Here is a 26,392-nt window from a genome sequence, read left to right as displayed (position 1 = left end):
TATTTGGCCGATGCCGATTATCGGGCGATAAAAATCTGCCGTGTGTACGTAGCTTTATTCTTCCCCTTTTGTCTCTAAAGCTCTGAAATCAAGTCAAAGAAATGGAAAACCCTAATGTACCTGGACTGGAAGACCTAAAGAATGTTGGTAAGGGTACAAAAAAAGAATTAATCTCTATGTACCCTGATAGGTTTGCCCTAAAAATTACATTTTCATATTACGAACTCATTGGCAGCAGTATGGAACAGGGGGTCTCCTGAGGACCATTAAAATATTGGCTAGATCATACCCCTATGATTTCGACTAATAGTAGGCTAGCTGACTCTCTAAAACATCTTTGTGCCTTTGAATAAAAAAGAACATTTCAGTAACTGCGCACACTGTAATTAGTATAAAGAATTCCCACTCTACCTTCTGTGTTTTTAACATTTATAGTTTATATTACGTAAGAAAGGATGGACGAGAACAAATCAGTAAAAAAAACTCCCAGATGAAAAGGAACAAAGTTGAAAATTATGACAAGCAGATTTTACTGGTAAAATATCTGCGGCGGAAGTCTACCACCCCCACCAAAGCTGCACTAATTACTTAACTACAACTTTTGGGTGATGGCGGTGCTTTAAAGGACAATTGCAAACTGGTATATTGTAATAAATGCAATTCCTATACAAAATGAATTTTGTATATATATATATATTATTTTCCTAAAATCATTTGCTCTTGTCTACAAGGCACTTTTATCCCACTTCCCTGTGTGTCATAGCCTTTATTTTCTTTAAGCACCATTCATGCCCACAGCTATCCACGCAGTTTCAGCTTGGATATTTTCCTTTACACATCTGGTCTGCCATCATTGTCTCATTCATAGATTCTTGAGGGAGCACTGATGACACATAGCTGCTGTCTGGAATATTTTACATAAATGAAAGTGACCAAATATAACAGTTGTACTGCATGCTAGGCACATTGCTAGTCACTACTACAAATAGTACAGAAGAACAACATTTTTCATGCTATAAATGATTATGTAAGTAACATTAACATTGCAGTGAATTGCAGCCTACCATCGTTGACCCCCTCCTTTTCAAAATGTTAGGTTCATAAGTTTCATTCTGATCCAAAGGTTTTAAAATTTTAAATTACTGACATATAACAGACATGCTCAAAGCTTTATTTCTGCACAGCCAACATAGACCAAGGCCTGGGGCAGAAAGCTACCGTGGCTGGCACACAGCCATCCACACATAATGCCGCTCACATCGCAATCTGTGTTGATTCCTATAGTTGTTGACTATGGCAGTTAATATTTCTATCATAATTATGAAATATTGATATTCTGATATTTTTTGGGTAAGTGGGTAAGCTTTGCCTGTTTTCTGCTCCAATCAAATGGCATTCCAAGTAGCTATAAGAAGCTCACCTGAAAACTGGCCTAGGGAGGCAAAAAGCATACATTTAGCACAAAAATGTTCTGACTTCTTCTTTTAAAAAAGCCCCAAATTCTTGTTGCACAGAGGCCAATTGATGCCATCAAGTTGAAATATTTTACTGCAGATTTTGTATGCATTGTTAGAACAGTGATGAAAATAAAAAAAAATTCTTTAACACACACTACACAGCCTGTGTAAGTGAAATGTAAATACGTTTATATGTGAGCTCCGTTAGGTCTGCTTTGATAGCAAACCAAAGTGGAACAATTAGGAAAGCCTAATAAACGTTCAAGAGGCAAGAGGCTTTATAACTTGAAATTCTTTAATGACTTCAAGTATATAGAACTATTTAAGACATCACCTACATTGCTTTTGTTATTCTGTACTATGCATAAATACATGTGATATAAAATAGTTTTATTACAGTTTTCATTTTTAAATCAACTATTCTAAACTCCTACACATAAACTTAGTCTAAAGATTTTCTGCTCTATTGCCAAAGAATTTTGATTCTCAATCTAGGTATGTGTGGTAAGAGGTTCATTAAAAGTTGTGCTTACTTTTTTCCCATTAAATAATATTGTGAAATAAGGCAGAGAGGCTGATGACACTGAATAAAAAATCAAGTGATATAGTGGCTACTATTAATATTAATCACTACTATTACTGGTAACTAATAAGATGAGCTAATGTTTTCTTACTAGGCTGCTCTTATGTAACAACCCTGAATAGGCATTACTGTTACATTTCTAAAAAGAAAGAAATATATATTTAATTTATGTTTCAGTATTCACATGACATAATTGTGTGAAATATATTGCAAGAATTTTATAGCATCCTAATATGCTAGTGTATCAATATCACACTAGAATTATATATATTAAGCTAGGATATCTGGTGTCTGCTATCTAATTTCTAATTGGCTCTTCTTTGTAAAACTCCTGACTTACTACAGATGTGTACTGATCTACAGCATGTATTCACTATCATCTATTGCAACACATCTCAAAATTGACACATATTCTTGTACAGGAACAGATTTGTTTGTTTCTTTCTACTGTTAGTGCATTTTGTGAATAAGTTTAATCAGAATCTGGTTTGTTGAGTTGCCTTTAGAGACAGTCAAGTGGTGCTAAATCTATGTGGAAGGACTAAAAGAAGACATTTGTCATCAATCTTCTTTATGTCAATCTTTTTATTTTCTTTGTGTTTCTTAAGTTAATAAGCTTCAGCTACAGCATAAAAAAAACACACCAATAACTTAAATAAATCTTCTTGTGCCAAAACATTATACTTGTTCTTACTTTATTTATATTGTTAACGTCTATCTAAACAACTAGATCCCTTGTTTGGGAGCTTTTGTTTCATGTATAACAAAAAGTAACCTGGTGGCTCAATACCTTGCAATAAAAAGTCTATCAACAATAGCTAGAGTGTAGACCTGTCAGCTGAGTCAGTAAGGCTACGTACACACTTGCAATGGTTCTCGTCCGATAATCGGCTCAGGGCCGATATCGGACGAGAATCTGGTGTGTGCACAGAGCCCGTCGTCCATCGTCCGGCTGACCGTCCTGGCGGATGATGGACAATAAACTATCTTAATGTAAGTGAAGGGACAGAGTGCGGAGCGGGGTGCCACCCCATTGTTCTCCCCCCTCCCCTCTCCATAGAGAATGGTGCTGTATGTACATTGCTCGTTCATGCGTCATGCAGTTGTTAGTCGTTGGAAAGGATCATTAAAGATCCTTTCCAACGACAATTATTGCACATGTGTATGCAGCCTTAGAATTTTATATCAAGACCATGTTTTAAGTATGTCTCAGAACATACTTAACATGCCATTACAAAATGCCTGATGCTGGCTAACTTTTGCCAAAGGAGCAGTTATTAGTTATTTCCCCTATCCACAGGGCTTTTTAATTGTGTATTTAGGTTTTCATTGAGTTTTAGGGGTGACATTTCGCTAAAACTGTTGTAAGACAGCATTTATTTTGGTTTAATGTTGCAAAGGTGGGCCAAGGGTATGGTGTTCATTTCAAAAGTCTTGCACACTTTGCAAAATGTAGTTTCTTAATCATCATGCTTGTCTAAATTCATATTTTTTTTATTTGTGTATCTCTACTTTTCAAAATAAATAGAGAAATGGCTTACACTGTGGTCCAAATAGTAAGGACTTGACGTTAAGGTTATGACGAAAATTGTAAAAACACATCGTCTTCCTATCTTTCTATGCTTGTTTTTTTACCTGCCTCCTTTGGTATGTTACTGGATTTATCCAAGGTGCCCAGAAAGGATTTTTTTTTAAAAAATGACAGTTAAACTGTAAATGTAATTTATATTCATATTTGTTATACTGGAGATGCCATTTGTCCTCTGCAAATTTCTACAATGCAGGCCAATGATCTAATATGGTTCTTACCATGGGTTACTCACGCCAACAACTTCATTGCGCTTTGGATGCAGGAAATGTATAAAAGATGAAAAAGACAGACATGAAGACAGCCTAGTCTGTCCTCTGCAAAGTATAAATTGAACATTTGTTGCACTGACAGAGGTGGTAATTCAATGTTGCTAATGATATCATGGACGCCTCTGTCCTTTTAATGCACATTACCTATAATCATTATTCTTTAAAAATGACAAAGAATATATTCCATTTATAAAAATACCTGTAGAAATCATTCATTATTGGATTTAGTAATGCCAAATGCTTACCTATACCAATTATTTCTTGAATAAAGAAATATGCACTTCCAACTGCCTGCAAGTCATGCCAGCTTTTTTTCATAGCATACTGACAGTACTGAATTTTAATTTGAATCTTCCATCTGTACCCAACTATTGGTTAGGAATGCCACACATTACAGCGATGCCCCAACAGGTAAAATAAAACTTGGTTTATATTCTCTTTAAACAGTTTTAGTATTAAAACATGTCCAAGGTGTATTATACATTATATTATTGTAATAAACAGGCAGATTTAGTTTCTGAAAACAATCATAAACATTATGTCTTGTTTTTTGAAGTCAGTGGGATCTGTTGTTGATATGTATAGGTATCAGCAAACATTCTTGCCCAAAGGATCTTGTGGGTGGGGCACAAAATATCAACCAATTATTATTTACCCACCTGTGATCCATTTTGTATGGGTGTGCTAAGTTGTTTTCTAATCTCTATCTGACTGGCATGAGAGTGGCATAAAGATATAAAAGTCACTACTATCAATTCAGTACTGGTTTTAAGAAGTCACATCACACTGCAATGGGTTTGCTGTTTTTTAGTTGTTATACCTGTGAAAAGCAAGAAAGGTAGCTTCATGTCCATAACATAACCTATACCATCTGACTGCTGTAAGAAATGGCACTTTTTATACTTATTTTAAATAAATAAACATATTTATTATGCTTATAGTTTGTCCTCCCTGGTTTCTGCTTTACCCACAGATAAACATGCTTAAAACATGTTTTAATATAATTTTTTTTGTTAGTACATACCTTTTTTTTTTTAGAGTCTACCACTGGGGTTTCTGAGCTTTTCTGTCCTATGCGGGTAGATGGCTGTTAAGATGGGCCTGCAGGGTGATGCACATATCTTCCTGAAATCATCACAACACTGCCTCTCAAGAGCTTTCTGCCCCAATGCAAGCAAAAGCTCAGCTTGTTGGAGATTCAAATATCAAACTGCCTTGATGGGTAGATGTCGGTTTAGATGAGTGAGCATTCCTAGGTGCATTTACATTCAGACCACACTGCTTAACATGCACATGCAATGCTGAGCCTCCTTGAAATAAATGAATGATTTATAGGTGCAGCAGAAATATGTAAACGTTTTGTGAGGGTTATAAAGTGTTACCTAAAGTTCTACACAGAAAATATGAAATGTGATGATATACTGACAAACATAAAAGGAACATTTAGGAGTAGCAGAATAGTGGTATGGACAGAATTATATTCTTTTGTTGAGATGAAGTAAAGAACCAGAAGAGTTGCTTGGTTAGTGTAAATGTGCAAGTGCCAAATCTGTGTAGTCAAAAAGATTCATAGCAATTACAAGGTGTATAATAAAGGCAAGAGAAGCAGAAAAGAGACACAGAGCAAAGAAAAGCAAGTTTATTTCCTATAGTAATACTATACAGAGAAAATAGATAAGCCACAATTGCAGCATCAAGTGCTCCTGGCAGTATCATTATTTTATGTTTATAGAAGTAAATGTAACAAAAAAGTCTTAATAGTAATATTTACGTAAGAATACAAATGACATCACATGTAATCATACATAAGTTAAATGCTTAATTTCACAAATCTCACCCATGACCATACATTCACTACACAGCAGTGATAACACACAACATTGTCTTTGGCCTCTACCAGAAAATAAAATATTTTTCAACAGCATATTGCTGAATATTCATTTGATCAAGATTTCCAGATTAAGAATAAGAATATTAACTACCATGTCTGGAAAAAAGTTTAGGACAAATAACTGTAGTTTTGATGGAACTGCTGCCTTTAATGGTCAGTTTGACCTAATTTTTCATTCTTAAATATAGTACCCAATTTTGACAAAATCAGAACACAGAGATACATATTTCCACTTAGCAATTGAAATAGTGTTCTTGATAAATCTAAATAACCTTTTTCTAGTTATGTTTAGTGATATTTTTTGCAATTTCACTATGGGCTAATACACATGGCTTCCTCTCTATACTTTTCAAATGGCAAACATTTAATATACCATGTCACCAAAAACCATGAAGGTGCTGTGTATACTAACGATTAGAAGGCTTAGAAACCTAAAAAAATAAGAAAAGGTATTTCTAAAGTATATTCAATGGGTAAAATTTGGGTGTTATTTGGATTTCTGTAAACCTTTATGTAATCAATGATTTAGGTACAAAGACTTGCAGGGGTAAGAATTTCCAACTTACCAATGCTTCATCCAGGTCTGTAAGACCCTTTTCCATTTTTTGGCTGTCAATCAGCATAAATGATCTGAAGTCCTGGTGGTTTTATTTTATGCATGGTGCCACAACCACCCTCCTTAACTACATAGCAAAGGTAAGTTTGTACCTGGTTTACTGTATACTGTATTTTCTCATTTAAAAAACATCTTTTAGCTAACACTTTAGAAAATGAAACACACAGAAGTGTTTTTGAAATATGGTTTGATTATGTCTCCCCCTTACATCTTACCATATCACCTTGAGTTCTCAACAGGACTTTAACTATATTGTACAAAGCTAATAAGGAAACACTAATTCCTCCATTTCAAAGGCACTTCCTCTAGCAATACAAAATATTTATTCTTCCGATTTTTATAACATTCATTTTTTGCCAAATAGTTTTGCTCTTGAGAAAATGTATTGTATAACTAGACTTCTCAGGGCTCTCTGTGCTTTTGAGGCCCCATAGCAGTAGCATGGTCTGCTTTGGGTATAGGTAAACATTAGTTTGTACATTAAAAGCTAAACTTGATGACTGATTAGATAGTTACTAGCTTCCGTGTAGCAGCTTAAAATAGGTAATGATGCCTAGATGTACTAAATCCATGAGAGCAGTGTGCTTCCAATGTTTTATATGCAAACATTTGACAGATAAGCATTTAAAGATGCTAGTGAGGTACCAGACAGATTTAAAAAGCAAAGTATAATGTGGTCAAAAGTGCCACAGTAATAATTTTAGAAAATAAATAAGTAGTATAAGGCACAATACATAATTAACGTGAGATACCGTATTCTTGAAAAGGGATTGTTGAGTACTTACTGTCAATTGATTTCCTTCTTAAAGTGAACTTGTGTTTTTCCCTTTTAGGGCAATATACCTTCCCTACTCATGTTGCACTCCTTTTTCATGTGAATTTTAACTTAGCACTATCACACAAGGGCAAGAACAGAGCATGTGCAAGTATCTGGTGGGAATGCCATTAAAGTAAAACTGTTGTTTTGCCCTGCATGGCCAAGGCACAAAATTGTTTAAAATGTATCTAATACTAAACTTCATACTGTTGCTTTTCTACAAATGTTTAAATTCATTCTTTATTCATATAAATCACATTACCTTCACCAACATAAGTAATTTTCTCTTATATTTTACATTCTATATTCCCTTTGTTCTATGGACCTTTCATTGCTAAGAATGATGGGAACGGGGACTTTATGTACCTAAAAACAGTAAACTTTCCCACAAAATCAAGATATTGATGAAAGAAACTTTCATTTACTTGAACGTGCTTTTAAGTAAAAAAGAAGATTTACTGCATTTGAAAGGTGTTAGTGATTTGGATATTTGTCATATCTTGGCATTTTGTTTTTTGCTGAGACGAAAGTGAAGCAAATTGAATGACTTTTCAGAACATTCTGATTCCCACAGAGAAAAGAAAGTAACAAAGGAATCAAACCAACATGGTGTGTTTGTGTTTTCCTGTGATGCCTTCAAAAACTTTAAGAAGAGAGACTAAATAATCCTGGAGACATGGAGGATACGCAGCCATGGTACATGGGGGACACTGCCATTGCTATTCACCTGTAGTAAATTATTTACTACTGATCCCATTGCATAGCACTGCAAAGTGTAACAGTATGTAATATTATTGAGGATAAAAATGGAAATCAGCTTGTAGCAACTCATAATGGGTAGAAATGAAAGGCCTCATTTTTGGTTGGGTGATACAGTTCCAGTATACAAGATTAGTTGCTCTCTATGTACAAATACATTCATTTTGATATTAGGCTACCACCTATGCACATTTCTGTGCTAATAGCGGCAATGTAGGCTTCAAAGAGAATGTTGTGTTTGTACAAAGTTTGGAAAAAGGGAAAAACAAGGAGGGAGAAAAAGTAACAGAAAAACAGTATTCAAAATATTCCAGAACAGTACAATATAAGAATAGCTGCTTATTTAGACACATTAAAATGTAAATCAGAATCTACCTAAACACATTCCATAAGTCATTCACACATATATGTTAATATTATGCCATAGAGATATAAAGATATATCTGTTCTGGAAACCCTGTAATCTTCTATATCACATTTCAGAGTACAGCAGGGTTACAGAATCTTAAAACTATGTAAAAATATTGTGCACTGAGTAAACAAAAGTACACAGAATGCAAACCAAGTGTAAACAGTTCATATCACAAAATATATAAAAAAATCAAAACTTCACTGAGAGTGTATCAAAATATTTTTTCAAACTTTAAAAAGAAAAGCTTAGTCACTGCTACTACAATGTTGTAAGTAGCTATCAGGTCATATGTGTGTATGTTTAGTTGTGGCTTGCTTTTATGTTTCTAGTGTTTAAGTATTTCTAGTACATAACTACTCTTAACTGTGTGATGTGTTACAATTACCAAGTGTAGAGTATTTCACACACTTTTCACATATTTCACACACTTTTGTTGTAGATTCTCTTTTATTCACTAGTCTATGATCCACCAAGATATCACAGGTGAGGCCACAGAACCATTTGTTGAATTCTAAGCCAGGGCTGCACATGTACTCTGCCCTCCCATTTATTGCTAGGGGGAACTGAAAACAAGCTCCTCTGGGCTAAGGCTGACCATACACAGATCCATCCTGTTCAACTGAGCAGCCTATTCAAATATGTCAACAAATCCATCGTAAGTTGATTCTTTAATTCTGAAACTACCAAAATTGATTGAAGTGTATAACTGAAAGAAGACTGATCTGTCATGTTGAATATACAAGTTTCTGAAGGAACTTGATAGAGGGAGTTCTCTCAATCCCATTGTTCAATCAAATGTTTGAGCGTGTGTGCATAAGCTCAAGTTTATTAATAGAGATATATTAATGAAAAATATAGCGATTGATTTATATATCAATTAGTTACAAATAATTGATACTAAATTCAATGGTAGTGCAATGTTCTAAATTTCAGTTGACAGTAACATTAAATAAGTCTATCAAATTTAAAATTGATGCTTGTATGGCTAACCTAATTTTCCACAAGACAAGCAGTTTTGTAGCACCATCTGCAATACCAAAGTAGAACATGGCCTGGTCAATATAAGACTATAAGGGATGATAAGTGTAACTATATGGTGCAATTCCCCCTAAATTCTGTTTTCTCACTAAAACATATGAAAACATTTACCGATCATGTGCTTTCTAATAAGTCAGAAACTACATGTTAAAAACAAAAGACTAATCCCAAATGGACCAAAGCCTTTTTCAAATAAAGTCCAGTAAATATACATACTCATATAATGTGGTCATGTTTGATTATTACATATATAAGATGCTCTCTGTGCTTTTCACTTATGTCGTTCTTATTGCCCCAGCCTCTCTGGCAGACTATACATACTCTTTGTGGGCCTAATTATCAAGACTGCTAACAAAAAATGTAGTTTTGAACCAGTTATCAGAAATTTTTTTTCAATTTAAAGCTAGCATTGAAGAAATGACAGGAACAAATGGGATGTCCAGATCAACAAGAAATGTTTGTGTAAGCACATTTCTATTAGGGGAATCTAAAAACCTGTAAAAATTTTTATTCTTTAAAGAAGGTTTTTAATTAAGTAAAATTGGGAAAATTATAACGCAAAACATAAACATGCTATGTTCTGTGGTGTACGTTGGTATGGGTGCTTTGTTCATTACTGTATTAGTGTGTTGTTGAGCCAAAACTGAACCCTTGACATACATTATTATTGCCCTCTAAACCACATTGCTGCAGCAGGTAGTGATTAGTCATTACACTAGAACATGCAGCTATATCATTCATATGCTAAAATGTCATAAACTTAAGTCCATACCAGAACAACTTTCATATATTTTTCAACTGCAAAATCAAGAAAATAGAGGAACGTATCATGTTTTTTAAACTGTATAGTTTTTAACTACTCTCAGAATCCCCTGCAGCCAGCAAGTCTCTTAGTTTAGTTTTAAATGTCCAGAGTTGAATAGAAGAAGAAAATAAAATGTTGTCTCAATTTGTATGTTTTATCCCGCTATGATAGGTACTGTCCCACTTTTACCTTATTGTAAAGGCAGTCCTGTTGATTTTTTAGACATAGCTTTGTTGTGTTCTAGCAAATGAACACAGAAACCAAAGGTATGGGAAAGATTTAGCATCAAAGAGCAGATTTTCAATCCAAACATACGCATAATTTAGAAGTAGTCCGGGCAGTTTTTTTTATCAATGCTTAACTCTTAGTAACAATGAGCTACAATGTTTTATTGGGCTGGCAGTGGACACAAAGCGCACCTGCAGTTCATTGTCTATTGGTGACTGCTGTTTGGTATGTTGCAGTGCCAACTGAAATACAACACCACACCAGTCAATTGGATCAAGTGCTTGTGTTGTTGTGTGTTGCAGTAACCCATGGTAAAACATGGATTTTTGGGGTGCAATCATACCTTGATCCTCTGAACAGGTCCTTTTAGTAAGTCTGTCTCACTGTCCCTGTTTAGCACTGCCTTGTTGTGTTGCAGAATTGATTCATGATCTCCAGTGTGCAATATTTAAATGCCCATGACCAACCAAGACTATAGTCAAACAAGTGTGGCACAAATCAGTTTGCAATTGCATGCACTATATTCATTTTCCTTACTTTATCATCTGTATTGATAAAGTTTTACACACAGGGAAGAAATAAAATAGGTTAGTATGTCTGGGGAAACATAGTTGATATATTACAGTTATATATTTCTAAACAAATAATGAGTGCTGTTCAACATGGAGGCATGAAAGGAAATTCTTGAGAAACCATAATGTCAGCAGGGCTACATTGCAATTTAGGGTAAGGAATAAGGAAGTCCATTTGTCAAAAAAAATCAGGTATTGTGGGCAGTTACTATTCAGAGCGGGCCAGTAGTTGCTGAAGTTGTTGTTATTCCAAAGGGCACATTTTTTCACTTGGAACAAATAACACAAGCAGGGGTGGTGTAGCTGTGCATGACTATTTCACATTTACTGAGGATTCCTAGCTGGATGCCAGCTGCTAATGTGACAGCATGGGACTGGAATGCCTAGTACTGAATATCAAAGCCGTATTGTTTCTTGTATGATCATCACATGAAAAATTTAAATTAGTTATGTTTTTTCTTATGATTAATTTTAATCTGCTATGTGTAGCAAACCTTAAAAATCTTAAGATTTCTATCTCAATTGATTGGATGTGAAAAGGGGAAGTATTTGTTCTTTTCTTAGACTAAATCTTGCTTATGGTATTTGTTAAAATGCAAATGTATCTACTGTTAGTCTCACTGCATTGTGGCACAAAATGTATAATTGTGTATGGCAATTGTCATCAAACCTCCATGGACCTTAAGTGCTGTTTTCACATTATTTCACTCATGTAATTATTGAAGCTGCATTAAACCATATTAAATACAATACCAAAATATATTATATTGCAGCTTAAATTGTGGAGGATAAACTAGTATTAATGTTCAGTTTTTGTTCATTCACTTCTTGCATTGGGGAGACAACACTCATTTAATGTATGTATCTATGGAGGAGCAGTGTAAACACCCTAGGCTGCTCCTCTGATTTGGACTTCAAACATATCCTCTCCAATTCTGAATACTTAAACTAAGGTTACTCACAGATTGGAAACACTGGTTGATTACATTAGAGGCCTGGCAACATACTAACATTCTGTTCTTATAGAAAAACACAATGCCTCTGTTGTGAATTGCTGGTATTAATTGCTTTAGAATGCATATAGATGCAGAGATGAATGGGGGCTTGTTTTAAAGTGCTTTTACTACTTGTTTCAGATAAATAAATACTTTCATAGGCTTGAATCTGTGACACAGTTCTATGAAAAATGTACTTTTAAATCTTTGCTCACATCCACTTCTTTGCAAGGTTTTACATATTTAATCGATCAGGATTAAGTGATCATTCCTTCTAATTTATCTTTAGCATTATATGGGTCATTTTAAATATGACCACTTGTATATAGCCACACACAATGGAAAAAAAGACATTAACAATATGCGGAAGAAAAAATGTAATTCCAAATTATCTAATTCTTCTTTAAGGATAATTAATGGTCTTCTATGTTTTATTTTTGAGTGTAAAACAAAAGATGAAACAGGAGCAAGCAGAATCATTTGGCATAACTGATGTAATATATGCAGACAGTAAGGATATTAAAAGCGTGTTCAATAACTCATTAATATTTATACTGAGCGTGAGATTTGAAAAGCTGTTTTCTGTGCAAATGAGACAGGTCTTAGATGTGTTTGATCAAACAGTGATAGGTAAAACAGCAAGGAGATAACAGGAAACTATTTTCCCAACTTTTCAAGGTTGTGTTTAACTACCTCTGGAATACAAGAGCTGAAACATATTAGTGAGTATGAAATGGTACTAAATCCCATAAGGCAGATTACACCTGGCCATTACTAGTACACTGACATTAAATCTCAACACTCCGTGCATTAAAATGTATAGTAGATTTTTTTCCTTGTTCCTAATTACACAGACCTAGTTAAACATACCACAACTATAGATGAACATGATAGACTGTACAGTAAAATGTTAGAATGGTATCAGGATGTTTTTTTTCCTTATTGTAAATGTACAAAACCATTCAGATACTAAATGATGCAGTACAGCCACAGTACCATTCATTGTACGGCTTGGTACATAAGACAAAGAGCAAAGTGCAGTAATCTGCAGCAACTAAATAGGTTAAACTTGACATTAATATGACTTTAGTTACGGAAAAAAGCTGACTTGTTTTCATTGCATATTGTTGAAATCTTATACTGCTCTTTGCACTGTTTTAAAGAAAAAGAAACCCCAATTTGTACTGTAGAAAGACTGGTAACTCAAGACACATTCAAGTAGTGAAACAACTATGCATGTGGACTAACTGGCATCGGAGCATTACTAAACTCATAAGATTTATGTGCATTTTAAAATGCCTTAATAGATTGTTTCACAGAGTCATAAAAGTTGCATCCCACTTCCAACTATTACAGTCTTGGATTGCTATATACTATACTATATAGAGTTCTAATCCATCAAACCACCACTAAATCGGTCACAAGTGAAATGTTAGATAACCTTAATTAAGTACTATTATACAATCATAATACTCTCACAAATCTGCTTGCATGGAACGTAGTTTAGAAGTTTCCCAGCAAGGAACTTCTCTATAACTTTCTGTACTCACACTTTAAATTCTTAGAAAGATAACACAGTTTATACCTACTATTTAATATCCAATGTTTTCTTGGTGTCATGATTTATGTAATGCATTAGTATGTGCTGTACAACGAACTCCTTTCAATAACTCCCTTAAATGTGTGTCCTAGCTGACTGCCCATTCATCCATATAAATATATAATCACTATCTCAGAACATAAGGCAAATTAGTAAAATCCACATATAAATAAAGTGGGAAAAAATCTTTCTTTTTTAAAATAAATCCTGAAAAAATATATTTTCTCACCTTTTAGTAACCTTTATAAATATGTTATTTTCAAGTAAGGTACTAAAAGTGAGTAAGGTAATAAATAATTCTGTATTCTCTAGACAATGCTTGTTCAGAAATTCAGTTTCCTTCTACAGTGCATGTAGCAAGACTGAAAAAGGCAAAGTTTAAAAGTCCATTGTTTTTAACAGGTCCAGGTGTCATGGCATTTTATAGCAGGGAGAAACAAAACAATAAAGGGCATTTTAAGGCAAGCAGCTACTCCATACCCTTCTAAACATTTTACAAAAAATTCAGGAAAAGGTCACAAACATCTTAAACTGAAATTTTGTTCTTTAGGTAATTGATGATTTGCAAAGTGCAAGTGTAAGTCAATCAACTTAGATTTAATCTTTAGTAGTTCAATTTAAAAGTGACCAAAGCTAATGATCTCTTATTTTTGTTGTGGCTTCTAAACTTTGTAGCTGTGTTGGGAACAACAAAGCCATACACATGAAATTATCACACAAATATAATCCTGATCAATATTGGAGCAGATGAAGTTCAAATAGTAATGTGAGGGCTATAACATAAAGGTATTCAATTGACACTTTAAGCTCTAAAGTTTTATTTTTAGACAATACCTGGCCTGTGCTTGGCTAGTTGAACCTGCAATCAAAATTAGAAGACAGCTGTTCAATAGAGGCTGAAAATAGTTTGAAGCTTTGATTGGTGCCACAGGTCCCACAGGTAACTACAACACTGTAAACTACTGTTCTTTCCTAACTCTGTTCCATCCATCTTAATATTTAGGCATTACCTTTATTTAGAAAAAGTGCAAAACCTTTTTATATAATGATCACTTTTATAGCCCATTTGTGGTGCTGTTTCCATCTCTATATGGCATGGATACCTCTAATAATTATGTGGCATGGCTGGCTTTATGGTTTGTTAGTCGTAACATCTGTTGCTTAATATCACAGATTTAGAACTTGTGATTCCAAACAATGAAACAGACTGCAAATATGGTATAAATAAGTAAAATAAAATATGTATAAAAACCTAAACCGATTTGAAGGCAATGTTGATAGCCACTCCTAGGTCACAGTATTGTACAGCTCATACCATTGTATGTGATACAAAGTTGGCAGTGTCTGTGCTGTTTGGGCTTAAAGGCGAAGGGTAATTACATTACAACACAGCATTTACAGCGAGCTTTCTTTTCGGTACCTGTAATGGGTTCTGTGGCTAGACTCTCCTCTTTGCCCTCGGGAGAGGAGGGTTCTGTGGTCTCAGTAAGAAGCTTTCCAGAGACCAGTTCTGCAGCATTTCCATCCATAGTGGACACATCAGTTACTGTTTTCTCTCGCAATGACTTCTCATCATCTTCATCAATAAGAACAAGCTCAGCTTTCATAGTGTCATCATAGCCCAGCACTTTTTTAGTCTCTTCATCATCATCATCTATATTCTGATAGCCCATGAAGATCATTGTCACTGGTTGCTCTAGCGTAGCCTCATTCACATCACTTCCATCACTTCTTACATGTTGTTGTCCAGGCTTTAAAGGAAACCCTTTGCTTGGTTTATGCACCATTTCTAGTTTAGCTTCTTTAAAATGTAACTGTTCCTTCATGTGGCTAGAGTTTCCATCATTGGTAAGAGTTCTCTTGGGTAAAATGTCTTGCCCTGCCAATTGTGTGGATTTCTGTATAAGATCATCTACATCCCTTGTACTTAACTTATGGACACCGTTTTCTACCACAGCACCTGCATGGTGAAGCTCATAAACTACTTTGTTACCATCATCATAGACTTTAACTCCTCTCTGGTGGAACCCATCTGAGTCAATGGCAGCTGTAGAGAGAATCTTGGTCTCTCCTGTCTTTCTGTCTTTCTCCACATTAATTTCCATGGCGTACAATGCTTAAACAGAAACAAGAAAGGAGGTGCATGTTACAACACATAAAGCAAGTGAATGGTTAATTGGCAAACATACACCGTAATGTATACTAATATTACAACATTTTCACATAAAAAGCACAATGTGTTAACAAAAAATTTGTTAAACTACATAATACATATGTGAGCAAACATCAGACAGACATAGGTTAAAACAAATTAGCTGTGAATTGTTACAGGAAGGAGTCCAGATGAAAAGCAGTGTGATATTGCCACATAAGACATATAACATTGTGTAGATCAGTGTGACATGCACTAATTTGAACATAGACACTGAAATCAATCCTACCACATTTCCAAGTATTTTCTAAATCCCGAGCTGTATACTACTATTTTCTATAGTCTTTAAAAAAACTGACTAAATGGTATACCTAGATATTAAAAAACTCAACATTCACATGCAAGGTAAATGCCGCCCACCATCCCTTTATTTACCTTTGTTCACCCATAGATTGGTTAGGACTGCTAGGAGTGAACAAAGTACCAACTTCTTCTGGATATGGAGTAGAATGTTGTTCACTTCTCATGTAACATTGCAGGTGTTGGTGTTTGATTCTGCATTGTAACTTGGGGACAGTGAGACATTACAAGGAGTGTGGATGGGAAGGGGACATTAAAGTGCACCTTTTGTTTTCATTATAAACAAAGGTCAATTCAAACTCTTAAAAAAACTGGCTAAAAAATCACCCAAAAATTATTACAAGAAAATTAATGGAATTTTCACAATTTTGGAAAAGTCAGTGCCAAACCAACCGAGGCAAAGGAGGCAGCTGCCTAGTTACAACTGCAATCTGTAGCAGAGACACACCGAAAATTCTTCAACAGCCACACTGCAGACAGATTTCAGGTCTGCAGTCATACATTTCTCTAGAATGTATTCAGATAAATGATGGAAGAAATACATTAAATGGCACTGGTGTAATTATGTTACTGTAATGTCTTACTAACCTGGAATCAACAAGTAAGTTCTAACACTATCTTGTGACAGTGCCAAACCTTTGTTAATTGACTGCAGTTCCAGAATTTCTGAATGATTACACGTTACAAGAAACACTTGATATGTTGCATGATCGCGTCCTAACTTATTTTAGCTGTCATTTATCTGATTAATTTATGATGGATAAAACTTGCAGACTCACAAACGCTGGCTTTGTCCATAATATTTCTTGTCTTCTGCATAGCCATTACAGTATAGCAGACACAGGTTGTAAAGTGCTTGAGACTTCTTGTCCTCTTTTTCAGTGCACCTGGGCCTAACCAGCTACCAACACAACTGATTATTTTTACTGGCATTGGAAAAGGAGACTGCTTAGCAGGCAAGCAGAGCTTCCCTTTAAATATTTTCTTAATTTACACCTTCAGGCGTTACCAAGGTCTGGAACACACTGGGCCTGTTTTATTAAAGTTCTCCAAGGCTTGAGGATAGACTTTCAAGAGTGAAGCTGGGTGATCCAGCAAACATGGAATGGATCTGGTCCAGGATAGAAAACATTTTGCTAAAAAAAAAAAGAAAATGACTTTACAGTCATTACAGGTTTGCTGGATAACCCAAATTCACTATGGAAAGTGTATCCTCCCCAGCCTTAATAAATCAGGTCCATTAAATGAAGAATAGGAGACTGCTGTGGTACAGAAGTAAAAGTCTAATATATACAGCCTCACTCTCACATTTTTAAAAGTATGGAGCTGGTATTGCAGGGTGGTTATCCTCCCATGTCTAAATCACACTGGTTTAACCTCCCCCATCTCCAAGTTGACAGCCATCATTTTTGCACCCTGAACTAGCTAGCATGTCTCGGCTTGTCTTATCTTTGGGATCCAGAAGAGTTGTCAAGATACTGCAAAAGTGCTTGCAGATCTTAAATATTTTAGTGCACTACCAATTTAATAAAAGACCAATGTTATCAATATAGGTGGATGTATCAAAAGTGAAACATTTACAACAGTTGTGACCTCAACCTAAGTCTAATCACATTTGTCAAACATGGAATGTTGCCATACGATACTTCGGATTTCGAGTTCAATTAAATTCTTAGCTATGTTTTGTCTGGAACTGGTCCTACTAAACATATGTTTTACAAGAACTTTCCTAGTAGTTTTTTGAAAAAATGACAGCATTCTTATAGGCTGAAAGTAATGTTTTCACTATTACCTACTGTTCATTTTTCAGTATGAATCCTGAGATGCTTAAGCACAATATGTTAACACAGTATTTCCTGTGGTGCTTGGGTGCATAGTTAAGACATACATCTACTACAGTGAAGGCAGAGCATGATGATGAATGTATCTGACATCTTTTGTCTGGAGCAAAGGCAAAAACCATATCAAATTTATACAGATTAGGGAAAGTCAGACTGTGAGTTTCAGGTCAGCAACTGAACTACGCCTGGGAGGGTAAAACAAATATAAACAGAACAAAGAACATGAATAGACTAAGTGATGGTAGACATTAGTTTTATTCTGATGTGCCTAAAGGCTAAGTATAAAATATTTGAATTTATAAAATTAAAACACTTATGATAAAATATCATTTAACCATTTACTATTTAGTACACAAATTAAAACCTCATTTAAAGAATAGTTAACTTCATTACTAACAACCCCTCAATGAATGTGGGAATCCATGTTTCACAAAATAATGGCTTTAGTAAATAGACCTGTTTAAAATTGGTGCTTCTAAGAGAAGATAATAAGGATATTTTCACTAACCCAACCTAAAAACTGCATATTGTTTTCCAGAAACAATTTCCTAGCTAAGCAAGGCAAAGAACACCACACACTTTGGTCTTGTATAGACTACGTACACTGGTAATACATTACACAAAAACTTATGGTAATATACTGAGAGTTATGCTAACACTAGCACATGACTTTTTAAACTGTTGGGTCAATATTGATTTTTGAATGGATTGGATGGAGGGAAGAAAGTCTTTTACTTTGCATGTTAGGAGCTTTAAATAATATTTGATATTTAATTTCTATACCACCCTTAGTAATGTCATACCGCATGGCTAAAGCAGGAATCTGTTACGAATGCTTCTATCTAAGCAAAATTAAAGAAGGTGGGATAAGAAAAAAACAACATCAATAAATTAATTTGAATGTTTGACGCTGTAAACATTGTTTATTATTTTTTAGACTTATTAGGAGATTTTACATACATACATTACATACATATTTTCAGATATTGGCAATGGAAAGCCTATGCACTGTGTACACCAGATAGGGGTGTTGGATAAAAACAGCATCTGCCATCAATTATGCAGCTGTTTATGTGAAAAAAAAAATTATTTAAAAAATAATAATTTAATTTATTAGGTATCTAAGGTAATTATTTACATGTACTCCCTGACTCAGTTTTAGGAAAATTTTTATCTACCTCATTTAGCTAATTGCTAAAATAAATGGTTTTCCAGAACCTGTCATAACTGTTCCTTGATCTACATACAATTAGAAATCATAAATTGCTTCTCTACATAATTTATACTACATATAATACAAAATACATACATTTATCAGTATCAGTATTATATACTTCTAGATGAGACCTAGGCTTTAATGTTGTATACGAGAATAAATACATAACACGTATTAACATATATGAGCTTATTCCAATATTATTTTCTAGTGTAAAAAATGTAAGGTTTTGCAGCTGAAAACAAAGTGTGTTACCTACCAACTACCAACCAATTTTTTGAATCACTGTCAGTATTTGAGCAGCATAATCCTAGGGGACTGTATTAAACACTGTAGATGTACAGATACCACTTTCCCCTAGCTCAGCTTTTACTGGTCTAGAATATGACAAATGTATATTGGGTAAACTCAGAATACAGTGCACCTAGGGAGGGGGGGTGAATGGTGTGCCAAGGTAAAGTCAGGATAACACACCTCCTCCACCTGCCAAGACCTCCCACCTATGAACATTACCACAGTACTCAGAACACAGCTCAACAGTACCACTCTCAAACCCAGTCATACTGCTTATATAGAGGTGTCACAAAGATGAAGGAAAGGTATCTTAAGCTCAACCTCAATGCACTTCAGATTTATTTTATTTTGCACGTCATTATCATCCCCATGTTTCACTGTGGCACACAACATGCTATGCTATTTAAACCTTGAATAGTAGACATAGTGGGTAACAATACCTAGATTTATAGAGATAATTTGTTTCTTTTCATTCTTTCCTTGGCTTGTTACCAAACACCTATTCTAAATTATACACCTAAACCCTCCATTTCTAAGGTATGAAGATTCCTGGCATTCATGTTCCTTGGATAGAAAAGTGACAAATCTAAAATATCTATTAAGGATTATAAGTAAATATTTCTCAAAATAATAATTTATTTTTGGCAACGGGGTAATAAAATGCGTATTAAATGATAGTGTGATGTGAGAACAAAATTAAATAAAATTTTTGGTATATTTATTTGACTTGATTGATTTTACAAATACATTTCAACATCTATATTCTAGACATAATAATACTCAAAAACCTTTTGGATATGGTAATAGAATTAGAAGTATGCCCTGAACTAGATGTATGAATCAAACAAAGGCCAACATGACAATGAAACCACTTACAAACTATATTGCCAGCTCTGCAGACAGAAGAATATTTTAAAAGCTTTAAAATATTTGGTGTCTATAAATCTGCAGCTTTCGTTGGTTAAATAAATTGGGCCTGAAATATTAAAGCTCCCCAAGGCTAGAGAAGATACACTTTCATCAGTGAAGCTGGAATGGATCAAGTTCAGGTTTGAAAACGTTTGCTAAAAAACAGCAAATACCTTTTAGGAAATCCATTTCAGGTTTGCTGGATCACCCAGCTTTACTGATGAAAATGTAACCTCTCCAGCCTTGAAGAGCTTTAATAAATCAGGCTCATTGTGATCCTGACACTAAAGTCCTGGTAAAAGCACTTTCTGTTATAGGATAACAACTCTCTATGTTTCACTTGTGCTCGTGCATTGTGATCCTGTCATATGGGCTTCCAATGGAGACTGCAAGTGGCCACTTTAACATACATTATGCAGGCCCTGTTGTCACCATCAGAAAACTCACAATAGAAAATTCCATGCAGCCATATTGGAAGTGCATGCATGCAGGCAGGAAATAGCTGCAAAAAGGCAGGAATTAGGAAGCACGGAGATGCAACAAAGAATAAAAAAGTGTAAACAAGTACTTATTATGAAAACAATATGGTAGTTTTTTTATGCTACACCTTAAAACCTAAATGTAATTCAGTTGGGTTTAAATCTACTTTCAGACCACATAATTTCTAACTGAACAGACACTCAAGTGAATGCAGTTTTGCAGTAATCGAATAAAACCTACAAAGTCACCTAATTAATGTTCACAAAATGATTATTGAAACATTATAGAGTAACTCCACTGGGCTTGTACACAAAGCTCTTTTGTTCCTTATATTACAGTTTTTGAAAAAGTACGTCAGAGATAGAAGAGTGATGAAAAGCAATGTAGAGCCACATAACACTTATCTTTAATGCATACATTTATTTCTTATACACAAGGGTGTTAACTAATCCAGATCTTTTTATTCAAAACCTAAGTGTGCAAGGGGAAGGTTCAATGCCTAGGATAACGACATGTTATACTTTCTTGCTGTAATTTTTTTTTTTTTTTTTTTCTGCTGAGGTTGTATGAACAACAGACACTTCATTTGGTTAACAGATATACTGAAAAGTAGTTTGGTGGTGAAGAATTAAAAAAAAAACTAAAAAGCACAGACAGACTATTCCAGAGGCCAGAGTGATTGCCCTTTGTTAGAGTACAGTCTGTTGCTATCACATGCTAGATCCCACAAATACATTGAGATTGTTGGCAGAAACAGCTATGTTTAACTTTTATTATTCTGCCAAGGGTGTCTGACTCCCATATACAGAATTTTCCATCATCCAGACAAAATAAATGGACAGCCCAAGAGCAAGAACATGAAATCTTCAAAGTAACCTCTGTGTAAAGGACAGAGTTGGGAACCATACTGGGATTTTGCCATCAGAGAAACCCAAAATTTTACAAATCTGCCTTGGGCATTCACCAATGTTCACATAGAGATTAAAAAAACATTTTGAACCATTAGGCTGCCATTGCTAGCTCTTTATTCTGCAAAAGCTAGTTGCCTGGCTTAGTTGCTTGACCCATTTGCTTACCTGGAACAAGTACTGGTAATATAGATCAAGGATTCTGACTTTTCTCTGAATTCCCCGATCTGCATACATTTTCCAGATCAATAGATTTTCTATTACTTTACCTTCTTTTTAAGCAAAAATCAGCAATTGCAACCCCTTGTTTCCATTAGAAAAAAGTTTGCCTAAAACATCAGACTGGGCTCAATTATTGCTTTTAAGAAACAGAAGTAGAAATGTTCTATTGCAATTGACTTGGAAGAAACCAAAAAGCTCATTATTACCAGTGGTATCTAACAATAATACTACTAGAATAATAATAGCAAGAATCAATAAACAATGGGGTTTGCAATACATCAGTCAGATATATATTATTTTGGCACAACATTAAAGCTCATTCTTTAAAAAATAATTTACTTTTGTACATACTACGGACAAAAGTCCTAAATCCAGTATAACATGTCTGTGTATCAAAATGATATGTTATGTAAAATTTGGTAAAAGGTAAAACATACTTACCAGGTACCTTTGTGGTTCCGTCACAGATTGGTGAAGATTCTTGATGTGAGTAAAGATTGGTGAGGTCAGGGATCTGGGAGTAGATATAGTTCACTGCATCTGTTATAGGAGAAAGCAAACAAGGTTAGGTTAGAAACATTGTGGAGCCCTGCAGCCGGAGCTCTGCTTAGACAGCAGTGGAGAGTTAACTTATCAGCAGGCACAATAGGCATGAGAGCGTTCTACTAAACAGCTGGATCAGAGGACACAAAGTGGACATTCATTACCTTGTGACTGGACTTCAATAGACTAGCTGAGGTAAGAGGGAACAGGTCCAGATCCCTCAGATTTTGTAATTAGTTCATGTGGTTTTATGGAACTTCTGAATTTTATATGGCCAGTAATGTAATATTTTAACTTTTTTTTTGTACCAAAACTATAATTAAGTACATTTTTTCCTTTGATACAAAATAGTGTGTAGAGTAAAACCTGCAAAAAAAGTACTGGTGACCATGAATTACTACTTCAATTACATTGAAGACTCATCTGTTCTGTCCATTAACAAAACTTATTACCTATTAAAAATTGTTCATTCCAAGGCAAATATTTTTGCACACAGCTGCTTTTCTGCTGTAAGCAGTGCAGATGGTTTCATTCAGCTTTAAAGACAATCTAAAATTTTGCAGCCCATTCTTCACTAAAGCTTTTTATATGTGTTTAGGCAGATGTGTAAGATTGCCACTATGCATTAACTATTGCAATGCATCACAAATATTAAGTCAACACAAGCAAATTTGACTTAGCTTAGTTAATGAGGTGAAGCTAAGTGAAAATGTACTTTGCAAAGAATACCTAATCGTGCAAGGAAAGTAAAATAACAAGTTTTTTGATCCCACAAGACTTAATGACTTAATTCTCTACTAATTTAGTAAATTTGCCCATCTTTATGCCATTCTGAACCCATGGTACTGGAGTAATCTACATAATTAACATCTCTTTCCTACTTGCATATTATCCCAATAATATTAATAAAATAAAAAGACCATCAGTGGTCTGCGAGAAAATTTGGTGGTCCACGACTCTGGCTGGTGCGCCCCCCAGTGGGGCAAGGAGAAGGACCCCGCTTGGGAGGCACACCGGTCAGAGCCGTGGACCATGTCCCCCGTATGGATTGCTGGCTCAGGAAAGTGAGTCTCTGAACACAACCCATCCACTCTCCCATCGCAGGTTTAGACCTGAAGTTTCTTCCCCTTTGAGTGACACATGGCTCCCCGCGCATACGCGATCCGGAGTCCCTGAATTTAGTGGTCTGTGAGGTCCAAAAGGTTAGCAACCACTGAAACAGACAAGTATTATCTCACTTTCTGCACTGTTCTATTATACTCAGAATGATTATTATGTTGTTTTCCAGGTGTACATTTCATATAATTCATTTTGGGAAACCTATGAAAGTTTTTTCATTGTCTTTTTGGAAAAAAGGACAGAGAAGAGGATAGGTAACTCTATAGACATGAACCACTGGTAGCTGGTGCCTGATAAAATACTTTTCTTTTCCTCTGCTCATATTTACTAACAATATTTTATCCTTTTCCTGGTGGTATAATGAAAGGAGAAAATAAGGAGAAAGAGGGTTTTTTTCAAACAATATCAATGTATTATTCATTATTGTTTATAATACATATAATGTATACAACATAGACTGAACATTGGTTACACACCAAGTATTTAGGCCAAAAAGGCACTAGACAAACCTCATCTATTAAACACACTGCAGATTAGTACAAATATTTGTCACATATGTATCGGACGTGAGCCTGACGCGTTTCGCACGTTTTAGACTTTCTCAGGGGTGGCGTACGTTTTAGCGATAGATCTATGTTCACATGACTGAAAGACAGTCTATGTTGTATACATTATATGTATTATGAACAAGTATGAATAATTAATTGATATTTTTTGCCTTCATATAACCTTCTTTCTCCCTGTGATTATTTTCTGTACCTTACATTATGGGTTGGCAAACCACAGCCTTAAAAGGTTAAACTTATTTTTCCACCGGCCCCCACTTGTTTGTATAATTTTACTATGAAAAAAGTCAACCAGTTTTTTTTTTTGTTTTTTTTTTGCAATACACACCAAATAAGTATGCTTCATCAATATGTTTTACACAAGAAATTGTTTCCTATGTAGAAATATTATTTTTTTTAAGTAATGACACTGAATCATATTTAAGGGCTTGGTGAGATATTGTTGTGTTTGAGATCAGGTACACAGTATTTTTTCAGCTCTTTTTCTTATCTATTATATGAGCCACTAAATATAGAATCCTTTCTTCATTTAACCTTCTGTTTGTGTCTCTATTTGTCTCAGTCTGAGATTCTCCCTGAATAGGGTGTGATTAAATAAATACAAGTTTGGGCATGCAAGAAGTAAAGTATTTCCTTTCTTTTGGCCACTTTACAGGAAGCAGGTTGTTTATGGTTATATTCATCTAAAAAGCCAATGCAAACAATTTGAGTATCATATGTTTTTACAGGCATTAGGTATGTGGTATTCGTATTTATTCTAAAGACATATTGGCTGGTAGTTTTATCCTGTTAATATCTAATTAATGACCAGACAATTATACATTGTTTGAAAAATGCCTGCAGATACTTAGTTTAGGTGTTTAAACAAAATTATTTTATTACTATTATTATTAGTGTAGGCAGACACGCCGCGCGCGTGCGCGCAACCTGCACTAACTCATTTAAGGACGAGCCAGCAAAAGTGAGTTTTAAACTTGTTGCGTTGGTAATTTCATTTCGCCTCTACACTAAATAGAAAATGTTACTTTATTGCATTGGCTCATTGCTGCTCCTGTTTTGCCTTTCAGCAGAGTGCTATATGTCATGTGGACACTACTCCCCAGCTGACACATTACTGCATTATCATCTTTTATTGCAGCAAAAAAATATTGAACCTTATACCAGGTAGGTTTAATTACCAACTATCTCTATAATGGATATTTAACTATTTCTATTACTACTTCATCTATATTAATAAACCATGGTAATAAACTTTTTTTTTTTCCAGATCTCAAAGCTCCCATATATTAACGCTACGACCAATATACTGATCTTAAGATCAACCCATTATATCACATATAAATTCCCAACCACCCTATTTACTGGATAATTATTAAAATACCACCAGCAGCATAATAATACAAATATTGCTTCTCTCTTAACACCTGGGAATCATCACCCAAATGTCTTTTTAAAGATCCATCCAAAGGATGTTCCATTCCCAACAATAGGGCTCCTACTGCAAGTTTAATATTCCACAATATATACTACTAAAAACTATTGCTATTTATCCCTAAAACCATCTATATTAAATACTACACTTTCTCTGTTCACCCCCCTTTTTTCCCTAGTTGCTTTCCCTAAGCACTATGGCTTTTATAACCGAATCATCTCAGTAGTATGAGGACAAATTGGCCCCCACAGTAAAGATTTCAGCAACATTATCAAGTAAGCTTTACTAGCATCAATCTGGTTATTCTAAAACCACTATATTGTTACAAATATTTTGATATCTGGCTTTCTTTATTACTCACAACCCAAAAGTTCTCCCCAACAAACCCCTGAGGAAGCCTTATTAGGCAAAACACATCAGGTGGGAAACAAAACTATTGTTGTCTATACAGGACCTAAATTACCTGTACCCTACGCTTGTTGCCTAACTTAGTTCTCCTATGTTAGTACTAGGACTAGCATAGGTCATCTTTGTCTAGTTTTATAATATTTTTGATTGAAATAAACTTGATTGTTTCATAAAAAGAAAAACATTCCGTGCCCTAAAAAGCATGTCTTTTCTCTATCCCTAAAAACTCAACGTCTCATTATTATTATTATTACACTGTATTTATATAGCGCCGACATAATACGCAGCATTTTACAAAATCCATAGTCA

General features: G+C 34.8%; 1 protein-coding gene across 3 annotated transcripts in view; it reads right to left on the bottom strand.

The window, feature by feature from the left end:
• The window catches only part of PALM2AKAP2 (PALM2 and AKAP2 fusion), a 177,064-nt gene that overhangs the window by 81,770 nt on the left and 68,902 nt on the right, over positions 1-26,392 (bottom strand). For 2 of the 3 annotated variants that reach the window (XM_072404493.1, XM_072404494.1), the window contains exons 6-7: positions 22,457-22,555; positions 15,054-15,749 (exon numbers count right to left, since the gene is read on the bottom strand). In XM_072404493.1, the coding sequence (XP_072260594.1) occupies positions 15,054-15,749; positions 22,457-22,555 (795 nt within the window). The remainder of the gene's footprint in view (positions 1-15,053; positions 15,750-22,456; positions 22,556-26,392) is intronic. The other variant, XM_072404495.1, reaches the window with a different exon arrangement.

This window comes from Pyxicephalus adspersus, chromosome 3 (genome assembly GCF_032062135.1).
Source record: "Pyxicephalus adspersus chromosome 3, UCB_Pads_2.0, whole genome shotgun sequence".
Taxonomy (NCBI): domain Eukaryota; kingdom Metazoa; phylum Chordata; class Amphibia; order Anura; family Pyxicephalidae; genus Pyxicephalus; species Pyxicephalus adspersus.
Note: the sequence above shows the minus strand (reverse complement) of the source record. Positions and strands in the feature narration are given on the sequence as shown.